This window comes from Mesoplodon densirostris, chromosome 2 (genome assembly GCF_025265405.1).
Source record: "Mesoplodon densirostris isolate mMesDen1 chromosome 2, mMesDen1 primary haplotype, whole genome shotgun sequence".
Lineage (NCBI taxonomy): Eukaryota > Metazoa > Chordata > Mammalia > Artiodactyla > Ziphiidae > Mesoplodon > Mesoplodon densirostris.
In genome coordinates, this window is record NC_082662.1 from 115,938,988 (window position 1) to 115,957,145 (window position 18,158).

At 54.6% G+C, this 18,158-nt stretch overlaps 1 protein-coding gene across 6 annotated transcripts in view; it reads right to left on the reverse strand.

The window, feature by feature from the left end:
* Positions 1 to 17,821, reverse strand: part of ARHGEF2 (Rho/Rac guanine nucleotide exchange factor 2) — a 30,883-nt gene extending 13,062 nt beyond the window's left edge. The window contains exons 1-5 of one of the 6 annotated variants that reach the window (XM_060090721.1): positions 17,789 to 17,821; positions 16,477 to 16,570; positions 3,237 to 3,381; positions 961 to 1,028; positions 556 to 619 (exon numbers count right to left, since the gene is read on the reverse strand). In XM_060090721.1, the coding sequence (XP_059946704.1) occupies positions 556 to 619; positions 961 to 1,028; positions 3,237 to 3,381; positions 16,477 to 16,494 (295 nt within the window). In that variant the 5' untranslated portion in view covers positions 16,495 to 16,570; positions 17,789 to 17,821. Of the gene's footprint in view, positions 1 to 555; positions 620 to 960; positions 1,029 to 3,236; positions 3,382 to 11,563; positions 11,806 to 13,300; positions 13,390 to 16,476; positions 16,571 to 16,762; positions 16,787 to 16,866; positions 17,006 to 17,788 lie in introns of those variants that run through there. The other 5 variants (XM_060090723.1, XM_060090724.1, XM_060090725.1 and 2 more) reach the window with 5 other exon arrangements.
* Between the last annotated feature and the right edge of the window lie 337 nt (positions 17,822 to 18,158).

Genomic DNA, 18,158 nt, shown 5'->3' on the forward strand with positions numbered 1-18,158 from the left:
ACCACAAGACTATGAGCAATCTGCAGCTCAGGACGGTTAAGAGACTTGTCTGGGGTGACTCAGCTAATGGCTGAGCAGAGATTCGGACTCTGGTCTTTTTTTTTTTTTAACATTTTTATTGGAGTATAATTGCTTTAGAATGTTGTCTTAGTTTCTGCCGTATAACAGAGTGAATCAGCTATATGTATACATATACAGACTCTGGTCTTTTTGACTAAGCACCACACTCTTTCTGTTACACCAGATCTGTCTGAGTTGGCCCTTGACAACTTCTGCCAACATTCCCAAGTGCGGTGTAAATAACTAATAATAATAATATAAGGTGTGACCAGGCTCAGATGACCAGCCATCCTAAGCCTTTGTCCCCATTTGAATTCTCCTGTCCCGCCCCTAAGCCCAAGAGTCCGGATCTCCCTTATGACTCCACCATCAGCATCCAATTGAAGACAGGAAGGCGCTGTGCCAGGGAACGACCTCAGGGGGGCAGCACAGCTCATGGGCTGAGAGGCCTGGGGTCCAGGGTCCTATGGGGGCTCCAGCATCCTCACTACTCACTCTTACTGCGAAGTGAAACAGACTGCAAGGCAGTGTTGTTCTTCAGCAGGGCAGCTTTCTGTTGCTGTGAGACAGAGAGCAAGAGAGAGACACCAAGAACAGCTGTCACCCTAGGGTCACCCCCATAGGCCCAGGGCAGGAGCTGGGTGGCTGGCCCCCTAGGGAGAAAGCTGGCATGATGGCTAAGGGCATCAGGGTGGCTGAGCCCAGTGCTGGGGGGATGTGTCTACAGCAACAGGCTGACCCCCTCTTGCAGGGCCTGCGGCCTTGGGTGGAGGGTCTGGGCTGCCCCCTGGTGAGGAGAGGGGTTGAGTAACACAGGGTGAGGAATGAACGGAAAAGGCATGAGGGTACCGCACACTCACTACCCTCTCCCCCAGCCCTCTGCCCTCCCTGCCATCTCACCTTCTGCTTGACCTTGGTACAGTTGGCGAGGGTGTCTTTACAGCGGTTGTGGATAGTCACATTGCAGGCTGGGAGGGTGGGGTAGAGAGGGTGACGGGAGGGCCGGGTGGTACGGGGGGGACACACCCACATGCAGACACCCATCTCCCCATGGCCACACAGCCTGAGACTCTCCCCCTTCCCAGACTCCTCGGCCATCGCCGCACCCCAGTCCCTCTCCTCCCGCCTCCCCCCTTCCTTCAAGCAGCAGATGAAGTGAGGGGGTATAGGTGTGGACCGCAATTAAGCCATCAGGAGAGGTAGGCAATCCTGACTCAGAGATGACCTGTGAGGTGGACTAGAGGGAAGAAGGGGTTACTGGCTGCCAGAGATGAACTCAAGAAGCACAAAGGTGGTTGAGAATGACAGATGGCAGAGAGGACGCCCACGGAACAGAAGGTGGCACAGGAGCAGCTGGGATGGGGGCTAGGGGCAGAGAGGGGGAAATGAACATCCCCTGAGCTTGATCCTAACCACCCCTTGAGGTAGATTCAATGATCCTCATTTTATAGATGAGGACCCTGTCTCCTGGAGAGGTTAAACCATCTGCCAGAGGTCATACAGCTAGTGGTAGAGCTGGGGTTTAACTCAGGAGTGTCTGTGCACTTCCTGTTGAGCCATACGTATGCCCACAAAGTCTGGCTAGGCCTAAGCAGTGCTAAGGCTGATGGATCCAGTGGCAGAGCGGGGGACAGGCCATGCCCTGCCCCTGCCCGCCACGCCTGCCTGCCTTCTGCACTGCTCAGCTATGCTTGCTGTGACTCCAGCCTCCCTTCCGGACCCGGGGAGTCTTGTTCCCCAAGTAAGGTAAACCCACAGCTCCCACACTCCATCTGCTTCTCCCTCATCAGCCACCCCACCCTGCCATGGGGTAGGAGAGAAGAGGAGAGTAAAGGAAGAGTAGCTAAGCCTAGGTACTGGGACTACTGGCCGTCCCTTTCCCCAACATGCCCTCACAGCGCTTGGCCATCTCCAGCTTCCCCTCCCCCCCTCCAACAACACCGGAAACTCTGCTAACTCCTTCAGACAATACCCAGCACCGTGCTTACTTCCACAAATACAAGGCGAGCAGGGTGGGGCAGAGGGGCAGACAGAAGTGGGTGCTGGAGCTGCGTCCACCCCCCCTGGAGCCCCCTTCTCCTACCCGCAGCACCCAGTGTCTCTGGATCGAACCTCCGCTATCCACCTGCTCTCAAAATAGCACTTGCTGCCCGCCTCCCCAGTTCCCCTGGCAACAAGCTTCCAGATTGGGAATTCTGTCAGGTCTCTAGAGGGATCTAGATTGGGGTTCCCTCCTCATCCTCATAACTCTAAGTTGAACAGTGAGGAAGTAGAGAAGCCTCGCTGGTTCTTTCTGGGGTTCCTTCGCAGCTTCCATGGAGATTTAGAAGCTAAAGCTTTTGTCCCTCTGTTCCGCCACAGGCCACAACACCTCCGGTCCTGCGTTAATCAGAAGCAGCTCTTTGCCATAAATCTGGGTGTGTGGGGAGGCGGGGGTAGACAGGGCAGGAGCCCTCCGTGTAGGCATCTTGGGGAAGGAAGAATTCATTGCTTGTACTTACTAAATACAGGGCTACCCTTAGGTGTGGGTGAAGGTCAGGAGCTCTATCTAATCCTTATTCCTCCAACATACACATTGCTGCCATATTCTCTTTCTCTCACTGTGTATCAGTCAGACTAGAAATCTGAGACAGGGGGGTCCTAATCCCTAATCCTCTGCTTCAAACTGTAGAGATTAAGAGATTTCAGCCTCCCCTCAGTCAATAGCAAGGGAAGGGGCAAGGGGACCCTGAAGTCCTGAACACCCAGTTCTGCCCAGGAAGATGGGCAGAACAGCTGCAAGGCCAGCAGCTTCCCACCCAGCTCCCCTATTTCCGCCCCCCCTACCCTGCATACACACAACATTCCTGCTCCTCTTCCAATCAGTTCTCCTGACCCTCAGCAGCTGTTCAGGGAGCTGGGGGATGCCCAGCGGACGACAGCTGCAAGGGGAGCCACTCCAGCCTCCCCTCCCCCATACCCCCAGCTAGTCCTGCTTAGGCCATATCCTGACTGCCACTACCCCTAGACATGAGGACAGGGAGAAAGGGATCAAGCATCTGGCCCTGGCATTTGGGCCCTGCGGGGGCTCACAGAGGAGAGTGATCCTTATGGATCCAAGGTAAAAAGAATGGAGAGAAAGATTAGGGTCAGTGGGCGCTGACTCAAGAGTGACATTCAGGGTCCAAACAACTTACTTGGGCAGATGAGGGCCTCCTTGGCTGTGATGCTCTTGTTACAGGCATAGCACATGGTCATGCCCGAAACGGAGATGGTGGTGAAGAGATGCCCGTTGGTATAGCGGGCGTCCTTGGCTTCCTTCATTTTCTCTTTTTCCCGGGTCTGTAGAAGGGGCGAGAGAGACAGGAAGTGAGGCTGGAGGATGCCAGGGTGCCTGAGGAGTCCAGAGACACACGCCGAGGGCAGAGGCAAGGGAGCAACGCCTGCCTGAAACACACCACTTCCTGAAGCAGAGCCTGCCGCGCCGTGTCAGAGGCAGCTGTCCAGGAGTGACCAGGCCAGCCCCGAGGGCCGAGCCCGCCCCTGACCTACCTGGCCCCTGCGGCTGGGCTGCCTCCTGTTGCCGCTCATTTCCCCGGCTCTAGACCTCCGCGTCCTCACTCCACCTCCCAGCCCTAGCTCTGCTCGCCCCCGAGCTGCTGTACTCTCCTCTGTGCCGGGGGAAGATGCGCAGAGAGGAGGGGAGAGCAGGCGAAGCAGAAGGTGCCAGCTCACCAGCGCTTTCAAATCTATGGGAGTTAGCTCCTCTTATAACCATGACAACCAGTGTTGGAGCCGCTATCTCCGTGGCAGTGGCAGTCACAGTGGGGGGCAGGAGATCCCCTTATTAGATTAGCTGAAGGGGGCAGAATGCCTCCACTGCCACCCCCAACCAGAGGTCAGGATCCCAAACTTCTGACTCTTCCGCATCTGCTCAGCCAAGGTACACGGGGCCTCTCTGTGGGAGGCAGCATGTCCCCTGCTAACCTCGAGGCAGGAGGAACCTGGTTTCAGTCTCGGGTCACTTGTCCTCTCTGGGATCTTTAAGAAAGGAAACTGGGCCACCAAGGCCTCATTCCCGGCAGGAAGTCTCTTCTGCAGTCTAACTTTTATCCCTTTCATGCTACCCTCCAAAACCTAGGGTATCTCCCTTATTCCTCCTCACCCAATTAGTCTAGGAAGTCCTTTCTAGCATCTACCCTCCATCCTCCAGCAGCAATGTCAGCTCCTCCTGCTCTGGTCTCCGTCGAGATGGGGCACACTCTCTGGGCCCTTCCACAGAAACTCAGAGGCTGGCATTTCCCATCAGCTTTCTCTTCTGCTTCCCCCTGACCTCTGCAGGTCAAGTGATTCTCCCTGACCTCTTTCTGTCCTTTCTCAAGCTCCTGAGCTTTCCCTGAAAGTGAGGAGATGAGAAGATGGGACACCATGCTTTCCACCTATTCCAGGACCCTCCTCAGTGGTCACCTCAGATCCCTGATTTTCCCTCCACTCTTAGAGGACTGACAGCAGGAAGAGGACCTGGCAAGACCACTCCCTCCAAGGATTCCCTGCCTCTCAGAAAGCAAAGAGCGAGATCCTGATGGCTGAGGCTGAGGGCAATGAGCCCCAAGTAAGAGGACACTGTCTGGGGCCCCAGGGAAGTGAAACAAAACTCAGAGGAGAATCCTCAGCCTGGACCTTGGGGGCCTAGTCCTGACTCTCAGCTGAAGCCACACTAGCAGTTAAGAGGTGGGGGAGGGGAAGAGACGCATTGGCCTGGTGCGAGGGTAGAAAAGGGAAGTGTGAACGGGCTGAGTCAACAGCACCGGGGCCAGAGGGCACTGGACTACGACGCCCTAGGGTCTCAGGGCTTCCTGGTAGCCCAAGATCCTTCTCTCTCCTGCCTACCCTCAGAAGCTCCAGGTTCGTCTGATGATGAGCAGAGCCTAGGTCTTCAGGTCATTTCCCACCCAATCACCCATTTTTCTTTTCTCCTCCCCTCCCATCCTCCTCCTCTTCTTATATCATAGTCTCCTTCCCATCCCCTGGCCTCCCTCCTCTCTCCCATGGCCTCCCACCTTGGCTGCCCCTTTTTCACCTTTGCATCTCTTCTACTGCCCTTGGCTTCTCCCTGCCCTCCTCCTCCTAGACCTTGTCAAGAAAGCTCACCAACTTTTAACTCTAACCTCCCTTTTTCTATTCTGGTACCTACCTATCTGGACCAGTAGAAAATTCTCCCTTTAGTCTAACCTCCATCTGCCCTGCTCCAAATTATAGTTCTTTAGGAGATCAAATCCTCCTCTGAATAACAGCCTTTATAGGACCTCAAAGTCCAAGTCCAGATAGCTCTTCTTACTGTCCTATACTCTGCCTTCTCTTCTCCTCTCCTGTTCTCCCAACCTTCTCTATGACACAAATAAAAAAGTTTGAGGACTTATTATGTTTGAATTAAAAGTATGCAAGCAAAAAAACGTGAAAATCATATTAAAAGAGCAACATGGGGAGGGGCAAATTAGGGGTATGGGATTAAGAGACACAAACTACCATGTATAAAATACGTAATCAGGGAATTCCCTGGTGGTCCAGTGGTTAGGACTCCGCACTTTCATTGCTGAGGGTGCGGGTTCAATCTCTGGTCAGGGAACTAAGATCCTGCAAGCCAGGCAGCGTGGCCAAAGATAAAAACAAAACAAAACAATAACAGATAAGCAGCAAGGATGTACTACATAGCACGGGGATTTATAACCGTTACCTTGTAATACCTTTAATGGAGTATATATAATCTGTAAAAATACTGAAACTAATATAATATCGTAAATCAACTATACTTCAAAAAATAAATAAAAAGAGCAACATGTCTGAATCAGGGTCAATTCCCAAATGGGCAGTCCTGCAGATTTGCCCTAGGGCTGCTACAACTCTCGCTCCCCTCCCCTGAGCTCTTCCCTCTGCCCTCAGGCCTCCAGGAGCTCTCACCTGGGAAAGAGGCGGGGAAAGGGAGGGAGAGAACTAGGGGCAGCCAGAGAACAGGGTCTCTTGTGGCCCTTCACCTCTCTGGCATCAACATCCCACAGACGACCCAGCTACTCTGGGCCCAGGCTCCCCCACCTCCCAACACTCACCCTCTCTCCAAGTGACCCTCTCTCTAGGTGGGCCAGCAGTGGGCAGCAGCCACAGCAGCAGCACATCCCAACACGGACACTGCCCAGCAGCAAGCGGCCCTGGCACTGCCTAGCGCTATTGTCCTGGAGGCAGTCCGCACCCGCCCCAGGGCTCAGGCTGGTGAGGCTAGAAGGACACAGGGCCTGCTCACCAGGGGTGCCTGCTCCAGAGATGGAGTGAATGGGCTTGTTTGGTTCTCCGTCCTACTCTTTCCAGATCTTCTTAAGATCATCCCAGTTACCTGCCCACCCGCCAGCCGGACAGCGCTTCACCTTCATGGCCCCATCTGTCCACCAAGAAAAGGGGCCATTACTCTGCAATCCACAACACCCACCCCAACACTCAGAGGCCCTTCCTGCTTGGTTCAGTCCTCTACTGTCCAGTGTCCATAGTCTTGCTTTCTCACAAACCCTCACAGAAAGTCTTTCTTGCTATTGCTACACAATAAATGAATAAAGCACGGGAAAGCACCTAGCACAATGGCTGGTATACAACAGCCACTTAATACATGATTAGAAAAAAAGGAAGAAAAGAAGGATGGGTGGATGGATAGACAGCAAGACAAGGGGTCCCAGCAGCACCCTTGCCTCTACTCTAGGGATGCCCTCATTCCTTATCAGAGCTTCAGAGCTTTCAGTCTCCTCCTCTCACTCTCTCTTTTTTTTTTTTTTCCCCTGGCTGCACCTCACATTTGCAGGATCTTAGTTTCCTGACCAAGGATCCAACCCGTGCCCCCTGCAGTGGAAGTACGGAGTCTTAACCACTAGACCACCAGGGAATTCTGGTCTCCTCCTCTCGTTTATTCTTTTCTCCCTCCTCCCAGACCTTTTCTCCTGATTCCTTTGAACTTAGGACCGGATGGTATCCTCTGAAGGTCAGAAGAAGACCAACCCAAACTTTCCTTCCACTGTCATCCCAGATCTTGGTCATTTTGGGGAAAGAAAGACTAGGCGAATGGCAGAGGATATTGAGGCTGGTGGCTCAAAGGCTCATAGAACAGAAGCAGTCTCCCCTTTCTCCGTATTTTGTCTCCCAGGCCGAGAGATGAGGAAAACAGTGACATACGTGAAGCCCAAGGAATGCCAAAGCCTTGACTTCGGCTTCCTGTTCCCCAGCGGGCAGCAGAGGATGGCGGAGCCGACCCAGAAGAGTAAGAGCCTCTCCAAGCAAAGTCTAAGCTCTCAGCTGTCCTTGCTCCTCCACTGGGTATGTCCAAACCAAGACCTCTGGAGAAGTCACGTGGTGCTCAGAATGACCTCTGCTCCAGCTGCAAGTGGCAGCAGCCCCTTCCCCAAGGTGGAGCAGCCTCTGTCCAGGCCCTTTGTTTAGGGACCAGAAGGCCCCCAGAGGGTTCCACTGGGTTTCCAGTCATCTGTAACTTAGGCCCTGGACAGCAGAGATTCGGAGTCATAGGCTGCAAGGGGCACTGAGTCATGAGGGATGGGCTCTAAGGCTGGGAAAAGAGGAGGGAGAGGGTTCCTGGCCATGGGACTGAGAAGAGGGCTTGGGATGGTCTCAGCCAGGCTCTGCTTCCTCTATGAGCTTCCATAGACGAGATCAAGGCAGGAGGCTAAGGAGAAGGCGGCCAAACGGAAACGCTAACGCCAAAGCCAGAAACATAACACAAAAAGACATCGCTGAACACACAAAGGCACTTAATCAACGCTTGCCTGATGAATGAAGATGAGACACCGGACAATGGGGGTGGGCACACTGGTGAAGCAGAAGAGGGGTGCTAAGGACCATAGGGAATAAAGTCGGGCTACCCTGAGACCCAGGGATCCTGGACCCCACCCTACCCCCCACCCCCAACCCAGCCACACCTGTCGGGTCAGGAGAGAAAGACAAGCAGAGACGGAGGGGGGAGTGATGCAAACAGACGGGCATTTGTGCAGGCGAACAATAGCTGTGCCAGGACTCCCTGCCCTCCTGGCACAGGGCAGGCCGGCTGAGTTGGGAGGGGGGCAGCTGCTGCCTGCAGCCCCTCCCCCACCCTCCCCCAAGGAGACATAAACAAACCCAGAAGGGTCCAGCCAGTTCCTCTCAGCCATTTCTCTGACCAGCTCCAGGAACCATGACCAATCTGCTCTCTCAAGCTCCTAGATGATACTTCAAAACACAGACTGACGCTAAGAATGGAACTACTTCCTCGCATCCAGAGTGCAGTGAGCCCCCTACTTTGGTGGCCATAATTCAAAACAGTGACACAGAGCATCTGGGGACAGGCAGACGGACACAGACACACACGCACACCAACACACAGGTCATGTGCACGCATGGGATTCATTGCTTCAGATCTGTCCTCTCCCCGGCTCCAAGCTCAGGGTTCCAGGGAAGCCAGAGGGACTGAGATTGGACCCCTCTTTAAATCCCTCAGGCAGCCCTGGCAGGTCCTTCTCTAGGCAGCATCCAACCCCCTGCAGTCACTCAGTGACTTCCTTAAGCTTTTGGCTCCCTTCCCCCATCCTTGCTTCTCCCCCTCCCCTCAGCTCTTTCCCTAACCTCCAAGAAAGGCCCCTAGAATCTTTTCCTATTCCCCCAAAAGTCTCAGCCTCCTGGGAGACCCCCCAATCCCTCAACTTCCCCTGCAACCTACCAGCACTCTCAGCTCCCTCCAGGGCTCCCCCAGCCCTCTTCTCCGGCTCCAGTTCTAGTCCTGCACACAAAGCCAGCCATCTCTCCAACACTCAGAACAAAGAAACAGTCTCTCTCCTTTCTCCCCACCACACTCCAAATCTGGGGTCCTTGAGATTCCAGGGACACCCCCCTAGCCTCCAGGGCCATCCCTGATCCTCTGGCCCCTGCCCCCTCCTAGGCAGGAAAGGACCCTTTGTTCTGAGAGAGGAGACAGTTAGGGTTTGGGGGGAGGAGGGAGGGAGGAACAGGGGATGAAAGAGAGAAAGGGACCTCTGGGGTTTGGGGCCTATGGAGGTAGGAAGAAGAGCAGAGAGAATGAGGGGGTGGAGGACTGAAGATAGCCTGAAAGAATAGAAATGGAGTGAAAAGAGAGAGGAGGCATGAGGAGGGGGAGCTGCACAGAAAGATTCTAGGAGGGTGGGAAGGAGAAAGGGACAGGTTCGACTTAAATTCCTCCTACTTCAAGGAGGTCCCAGGGAGGAAGGCGAGGAATGGGGGGGGTCAGGACATAGCTCTGAACCATCCCCCCAGATAGGTAGCAGGGGAGACCATCTTCCTCAAATTATCTCGTTTCCAGCGGCCCCCCTCTACTTCCCACCGCAGTATAAAAAGAAAGGAGACAGCTGGTGTGCTTGGGGGAGGGGGAAGAGGGGATCCAGGGTTTGTTGGCTAAGAATCAACTCCCCCCTTCTGTAACCACAGCTTTCCGGAGGTGGCCCTCCCCTTCCGACCAGCCCAAACTGACAACCAACCTCCTCCAGTGGCCTCTCTGCCCTCTCAGATCTACCCACTCAGCCCCTCACATCCCCACCCCCAGTCAGACTCCCAACCCCCCCAAAACCAAGGCCAGCCCCAGGATAGAAAAAGCCAAGCTTCTAGATTCCCAGTCCCCCCACCAAAAAAAAAAAAAAAAAAAAAAAAGGCATGAGGACGCAGGTATCTGGCTCCCCAACTCCTCCCAATAACGGAAAAGGGACCCGAGTATCTAACTTCCCAGAACCCCTGTCTATAGCCCCTCTCCAGGTCTGCCCCTCGCCGGTGCCCCCATGGCTTTCCCTTTTAGGGTGGAACCAAATTTCCGTGGTTTCAAAAATCCTCTCCACCCGCCTTGGCTCTGCTCCAGGGTCTCAGCTCAAACGGTTGAAAAATAAACAGACTTTCATAGCTGGGGCCTGGCCTGGCGCAGGGTTGAGAAGAGCCTGTCTGCCACCCCACTGTTCCACTGCACTTCAGCCATCTCTCCTCTGGCCCTCTGTTTGTCTTAAGCCCTACCCAGATCCCCAGTTGCTTTCCTGTTAGCAGAATCTCATCCCAACCCCCGAAGGAAAAGTTCCAGGATGGAACCTCTCCCAACTTAGCCTCTAGATAGGTAGCCAGGCTAGGAGCTAGGAGGGAAGTGTGGGAAGGGGTTTCCACCATCTCTGAGGACTCCAAAAGGGTACTGCTCCCATGCCGATAGACGGTGATGGTGATCAGCATAGGCTGCGCGCCAGGGCAGGACACTGGGATTGGAAAGAGGCCAGAGATTAAACCAGCTATGGTCTGGGTCTTGGCCTTTCCCATAATGGGTACAGTGTGGGTGCCTTGAGCAGCTGGGAGGTGCTGTCTGCATGCACAACCTTCCTCCCAGCTCTCATTTATTCACCTACAAGTCAGCTTCATCATGTCCTGGGGGCTGAGGTGTGGAGAGGTCATGGCCTTTGGGAGTGGCCCTGGGTACACAGGCAGAAATAAAGGATACTTGGAAAGGAGTGGCCAAGAGCTCAAGATGGGGGTGGGGGCTAGGGTAATTATACATCCAGACTCTTGAAATGGTAGGTGAAAGTCCCAAGATAAAGAGTTAAGAGAGCTGGGGTGGGGAGGAGGGATGAGGGCACAGTGCCAAGTGGGTCAGCCTAAAGGTTTCAGGTTGTTTCAGGTTGCAAGGGCCAGGAGCTTGGAAGCTGGTGGGGCAAAAAGGGATGGGGGGGACCCTCTGTGTTTCAGGAACAGGGGTGCTCTGGGCCCCAAGGATGGAAGAAAGGATCCTAGCTACACAAAGACCTCTGCTCCCTTCACCTGAGGGTGATGGCTTGGGGGAAAGTAAGCCGTCCCTAAGCTGTCCTGACCCGTCACCCGCCCACCAGAGAGAAGAACTGAATCACAGCTGGAAAGTCCATCTGCGAGGAGAGGAGGAGCTGACTGCTGTCTCGGAGGGGTGGTGATGGTGGTGGTGATGGTGGGAGGAAGCCGGGAAACCACCCCCTCCCACCCCTCCGCCGGATGGCGGGGACAAAGAGGGAACGACCAAGCCAGCGACTGCAGAGTGGGGGGATACCGAGAGCAAGCCGGTGGGACCCTGGCGGAGGGGGTTCCGGAGAGATTTCGCCGCCCCCACCCCCCGACACACACACCTCCCTCTTCCCGCTCTGTCCCTTACCGGAGCAACTTTCTTTCACGCGGCCCAAAACACCCGGTCCCGCCAGATCGGAAGCCCCTAAACCCCAGGTCCGCTGGCTCCCGGGATCCCGGCAGAGAATCTGCTCGGAAGCTGGAGGCGCGGGTCGCGTCTACTGCTCCCCCAGCCCCCTCCCCACTCACTCACAGTCCCCACCCACCCTGTCCTGCCGCGTTCCCGGCCGACGCTCCGCCCGATTTTGGCGCCCAGAAAGCAGGCGGGGAGACCCGGGGGCGCTGCGGGTGCCGGAGATAGAAGGGCGCCCTGAGGACCGCGGGCGAGAGGGACAGGGGTTTCAGAGCCCACCTTGCTGGCCAGCTCTTTGCTCCGGTCGATCCGCGCCCGTGTGAGGGATTCGATCCGAGACATAATCCGATGGGGGCGGGGGGAGCCCAGGAGGACGCGGCGCGGACCCTGGCGTCCGGCTGTTTGGGGGGGAGGGCGGGGGAGGGGTCCGACCCGCACGCGTCGGTCTTGGGGACAGGAAGTCTATGACTCCCCTCGCCCAGCACCCAGCGCCAGTTCCTCAAACCCGAGTCTCCACCCCCGCCGGAGCTCAGGAAGGGGGGAGGCGGGGCGGAGGGAGGGCGGGTGCCGAGCGCCGGACGGGACGCCTCGGTCCGTGGAGGGGCGGCTCGCACAAGTACAAGGGGCCGTGGACTAGCTTGCAGGGCTCCTCTGCCTGTTTGCCCTCCAGCGCCGGGCGCCTCTAACCCCAGACGCCCGCCTCCTGGCTTCGGTTTTCCTAAAACCCACCCTGGCCCGCCTCGCAGCCCTCACCCCACCCCTGGTCTTCCCTTTCCCCTCCTCCTCCCCCTCCGCAGTCCATCAGTCTAGAAAGACTCGCGGGCCGGAGGATTCCAGCCGCCCCCAGCTCTCCAGGGAGCCCGGGACCAGTTCCTTCCTGGCCTTCTGGGCCCATCAAAGCAGGCCAGAGCCGCCGACCCCTTTTACGATTGGGGGCAGGCGTGGGGAGAGGGCGGAGAAATCAAAGGGGAACTAAAGGGTGGCTCTTTAGAGGGCCTGAAAGGGAAGATTCACTCCTGGAGGTTGAAGAATCTGAGAGGAGAGCATTCTTCCACAAGCCCCCAACTCTCTGGGGCCTTACAAGACCGCCCTCGGCCCATCCTCTTCCCTCCTACCTCTGCCTCCACTGACTACTGGGGTGGTGGAGGGGAGGAATTCACCACTGTTACAGAAGACTAAGAAGCTGAGGAAGTCCTTCCTTGTGTCTAACCCCAGTTCCCTCTGTTTCAAGTTAGGCCAGAACCAAAAGACCAGCAAACAGCCTTCCCCAGTCAGGGACAGTTGGAGTATGGCCATTCTCTCCACAAGAAGGAGGGGTGGAGGAGGACATTCTTTCTGGACACTCTGCCCCAGTCTGAGGCAACTTCCACCTTTTGGGGAAAATTCCTCCTCCACCCTAATTATAATCACTCACATTGAAGTTCATTTCTACCTCTCAGGGTCTCCCATGTCTCTGGGAGAGACAGAAGTACAGAGAGTCCTGGGACAGCGCATCTTACGTTTGCAGGGTCCTGCCTGATTTCTGGTCCCCAAAGGTGTGGAGGAAGGAGGGAGGGAGAGGAGGCCCAACCCAGACCCAGCGGTTCCCTGCCCGGGTTCAGCAGCAGGGCCTGGCTGCAGGTTTCAAGCCCAGCTCAGCACTCTTGTAGGTGCCAATTTTAGCTTCTGCCACTATTTTGGGCTCCACTGCCTGACCACTGGCTGAGCTAGTTGGGCTCCTCACCACCACACTGCTCCTCTGGCTTCCCCTCCTGCCTAGCAACTCCTTCACCTCCTTCTTCACCCATTCCCCTGTTTAGGATCCTTATATAGCAAAGACCAGAAAAAAAGGAGAGAAAATAACCATGCCCAGTTCTAGGCTGGATGGAAATTAGAAAGCAGAAAGGACTTTCCCAGAGCCATGAGGGAGGCTGACTCCCCCAGGCTTGTACCTGCAGGGGAGACCTACAGGAAGGCCCTAGGAACTCCCCCAAACCAGCAGTCTTGAGGCTCCTGGGCCCAGAACCCCAGACTTACCTCCCCACAGTGGGCAGCCAGGGCTGAGGAATGTACTAAATTTAAAAACAGACCGCCAGAAGCCGGAATCCTGGCCTCACAGCTCCACCCACTAGGGGCCCTGAGACAAGGGGTAGGCTGAGACCTCGGCTTTTCTCCCAGGCCTGGGGTGGGAGGGTGTTTCAAGCTAAGGATGGAATCTTAAAGGGCCAAACTCCAGTCTGGATACCCAATAAACCCAGGACCTGAATCCCAGAGTTATGTGAAGGATCTCAGTCCCCAAACTCAATGTAGATGGTCTCTGTGAAAGGAGAGGACTTAATCTTCCAACCCTCTTCTGTCTCCTACCCCAATCTTCAATATACTGTCCACCCATCTGCTCTTTGTTACCCTGCCTCTCACCCTATGACCTCTTCTTCCTCTTAAGAGATGAGTAGTAGTAAGGAAGGGGACTTGCGGGGTGGGTGAAGGAAACCGGTCTACCTTTAAGAACACCTGTGCTTTTAGTGAGCTAGGCCTGCAGCTTGACTTAATTTCCATTTTCTGTATCCTCTGGAACAGTGAACCCTTCTCCTTTCTCCTTGGCATCCCCTGCCCCTTCTTCCAAACCATTTTCATCCCAATCCCTGCTCCTCCTATCCAGTGATGCCGCCCAGATTTTCAGAAATTATTTTTTTAGATACACAAAAACAAAAGCCAACCCTGATTTCTGCCAGAATCTAAAAGTAGCCACCACTTTCTTTAGCTCATTTAACTTGACAGATATGTCCCCCACATTTCAGGGGTAGGGAGGCCATCCCAGGGAAGAACATGGTTGTCAGGGTCTTGGCCAGTAGGTGAGCAGAGAAAGCCACAGGGATGCCTGGGCCCAAGTCTTACAGTGCCCAGGAGGAGGTTTGCTTTTCTTCTTATTACTTTGGACCTTGTGTATTCTGGGAGGGGATGATTAAGGCATTATTGACTCCAATGGCCATCCATCAGAAATGGTGGAAGAAGCGAAGAGAGGGGATAAACTATTACGTAGGTTTACTGACAGAAGCAGAGACAATATATAGTCAAAGCTCTAGGTTTGTAATACAGCTCCACCTTTTGCTAACTGTGGGATCTTGGGAGAGTAACCTAGGCTCTAAGTTATCTTGTCTATGAAACAGAGATTAAGGGGCTTCCCTGGTGGTGCAGTGGTTAAGATCTGCCTGCCAATGCAGGGGACACGGGTTCGAGCCCTGGTCCGGGAAGATCCCACATACCGTGGAACAACTAAGCCTGTGCGCTACAACTAGTGAGCCTGTGCTCTAGAGCCTGCGAGCCACAGCTACTGAAGCCCGCACGCCTAGAGCCTGTGCTCTGCAACAAGAGTAGCCACCCCAATGAGAAGCCTGCACACCTCAAAGAAGAGTAGCCCCTGCTGGCCACGACTAGAGAAAGCCGCGCACAGCCAAGAAGACCCAATGCAGCCAAAAATAAATAAATAAGTTAATTAATTAATTTTTAAAATAATAACAAATGTAAATAAGAGCTTTAAAAACAAAACAAAACACAGAGATTAAAATATTTATCTTTGCCGAGTGTTATAAGAATTAAATGAGATGACCTCTGGAAAAGTGTTTTGTCAACTCTACAATGCTAGTCAAATAGGAAGGAATAAGCTACTTCCTTCTCTCACTGCTTGACTGAGCTTCTCTCCACCCCCACCCCTGGTGTTAACCTTCTTATGGCCCCTATCCTGAGCTGGGAGGAGGGGGAAGAAGAGATCTAGTGATGCAAGCACACACATTCATGAGGGTGGAAGCAAGATGGACCAGGAGATGACAGAGAAGGAAACAGGAAGACAGAACGAGAGTCCTAGCAAGGAAAGGCAGTCGACTGGGACAATGTCCTGACGATGCTTAGCTCTTTCCTGCTGGCTGTCTGGGCTTCAGTCCCTGCCCACTTTCTCCTTCATCCCCTCGCCAAACTGCTAGGCCAAGGGTGGGCAAATGCAGACCAACTGGGATCTGGATGGCCCCTAGACAGCACCGACTTCCTCTACCATTCCCACTGCAGGAAAAGAGGGTGATTCTACTGTCAGACTCTCCTACCCTGAACAGAGAGGCTGTGGGGAAAGGGACTCAGACCCAAGGTCTGGGTGTTGGCTTTGTTCTCTAGAGAGCTCTGCTCCCCCCTACGGGAGAGAAGAAGCCTCACTGTGCCCACCTCGCCCTGCTCTCAGACTGCCTGATCTCACACTTCAGCTCCCCGCCTGCAGCCTGCAACGAGAAGGAGCTGAGAACCTGGTTTTGTTTCTGCCCTCCGTGCCCACCCAGAGGAAGGAGAGGCCTGGCTGAAAGCCTGGCAGAGAAGAGAGCACTGGCATTGCCGGTGGGGCCAGGAGGAGCCCAGGCAACCCTCCTGGGTGAGGATCCTGTGGTGCTTCCAGGTGAATCTGATGATGTCTTGTCTGGGGTTTCTCTCAATGTTCAGGAGCTGCCCTGGTGGGAAAGTACATGCATACTTGGGGAAGCCAGGAGAGGAAAAGGGGGGAGTGGCTCATTCTGCCAGTAAATGAAGAGAGTGGAAATGAATTCAAGGAGCAGGCAGAGCTCCTAGTTTCACCAGAGCCGGGGGGTTGGTAATAAGGAAGAGAGCAATGTGCCTTCACCTTCCTGGGGTCGGAACTGCACGTGGCCCCACTGGTACGGTGTGCATGCGCTTCCACAATCACACACTTTCCTGGCTTCCACTCTGACTATGGTCTCATTTCAACTCCTTCAGCTGCCATATCCACCCATAAAATTATGAGTGTGAAAGCACTTTGCAAACCCGAATACTCTCTGAAGAAGTAAAAAGTATTGCTGTAATTATTATGATTATTATGCCCGATGGTTAAGATTTCGGCTGCCCACCTCTCAGCTATGTGGGGCCTCCAGAGAGGGAGGGCTAGGTCACTCCTCAGCTTCTGAGGCTCCTGGCCCATCTCCCCTTCCAGCTGTCTACAGCTGGCTGCTGAGCTGGAGACATAGGGAAAGCAGAGGAAAGGTGATTTACTGGGACAGAAGGAGGGAGACTGGGAAATATACCATGTTCCCTTAAAACTTGAACCATTGCCCTGAGTCTCTGCCTACCAGGGGAAGCTGGGGAGGGGAGCAGATGGTGAGGGGGAGGGGAAGGGAACGGGGGAGGGCAGTGGGCCCCAGGCCTCCTGCTTCCCCAACTCCTACCTTGGCCTTTCCGGTCATGCCCAAGATGAAGCTGAGGGTCCGTCTCAGGGAGGAGCCTGCCCAGGTGCCTGAGCCCCTTTCCAGTTGGCTACAGCTGCAGAGAGAAAAAGGAGAGATGAAGAGATGGAGACGGAGCTGGAAAAGAACAACAAGATACTCCCAGAGATATGGTGGATGAAGTGCCATGACCAGGGGAGAGAGAATGGGGAGATACGGGGGAAAGACTGAGAGAAGGGTGAGGGAGAGAGAGGAAGGACTCAGGAGAAAGAGGCTCCCACTCCCCTACCTCCTGGGATTTCCTAGATATGGTCACTACAGTTTCCCAGGCCCTTCTATTTATGAGGAAAACTCCAGGCTCCTCCCAGATAAATACAGACGCCCCCTTCCTACCTAATCCAGGCCCAATCTCCTCTTTCATGCTGCTTCCCAACGGAAATGATACGGGGAGGGGGGCTCTCCAAGGGGACGTTTTCCCCTCACAAAACAAGAGTCCTGTGTACGACCCTCCCTGCTGTTTGGAAAGGGCCTCTGGGCCTAACGCCAATAAGGACTGAATTTCCTGGGATTTCATCAGCCCCATCCCATGAGCTAATCCCAAACCAGAGCCAGGAGGATGTGTCAGCTAGAGATTTTCAGGACCACAAATCAGAGCTTGATATCTTAAAGGGCCCATCACTAGCTCACACACCCACACTGTCTTAGAGGGCTGACCCACTCTAATCAGGCTTCAGCTGTAGGAGTCAAATAAACAGGTGCTGATTTTGCATGCTTATTTACATAAATACTATGTAAATCTCCCAGCCTCCACCTCGATTCCTGAACAATATGCCTTCAGCCCCTGCCCTCTCCCCTTGGGGCGCTACAGCCCGTGCCCAGCTCTCCTTAGGGCCACTCCCCATTGGTCGATTATCTCAGCTATCCAAAGCTGGTCCATGGTCCTTGGTCACTGTCTCTCCCTAAGATTGTGCAGCAGCGAATCTGCCTGCTCTCTTTTCTGACACTGACAACAGCAGTCAACCTCCACTCTCTTATTTAACAGACACCCTGGGGTCTATATACTCCTTTTCTTTCCCTGATTTCTTCTTCATCCCATGGAGCTACCAGGAACCTTCTTAGCCTTCCCCAGCCAATGAGAAGAAGGGGAATTCTATGCAGCGCAGGTAGAAGGATATTTGGAGGTCTTTCATAAGAAACGTTAAGGGGAACAATGTTTCAGGAAACAGAGACCCTTGGGGCTACAAAACCCAAGGCCCAGTCCCATTGTCCCTCCCCCATCTGGGGCTTTGAAGGGCTCTGTGTCCCCCAAACTCACCTTTGGCTGAGGTCAGCGGCAGAGGACTGGGACAAATTCCCTGCCAACACAAAAGGAGACGTGAGGTGTCCAGCTAAAGCCAGACAAAGGCGCCCAGGGCTGCCTCCCCCACACCCTCCACCTGGATCAGGTTCCCAAGCTGCAGGTGCTTGTGACGCCATTCCTGAGGGCGGGCACTGGGGAGTAGGGAAGGAGGGCGGCGTCTGAGCAGAGCAGAGCTGAAGAACTTAGGAGCCAGGGTAACAGAGTACCGGCGTGGTGTGGAGAGGGGGCTGAGAGGCCAATGTCTCAGTTCCTTTTCAGTGAATGGTAAGGGCAGAGGATTCACCCTGAGCTCCCAATGCCTCTTCCTGATGACAATGTACGTTGC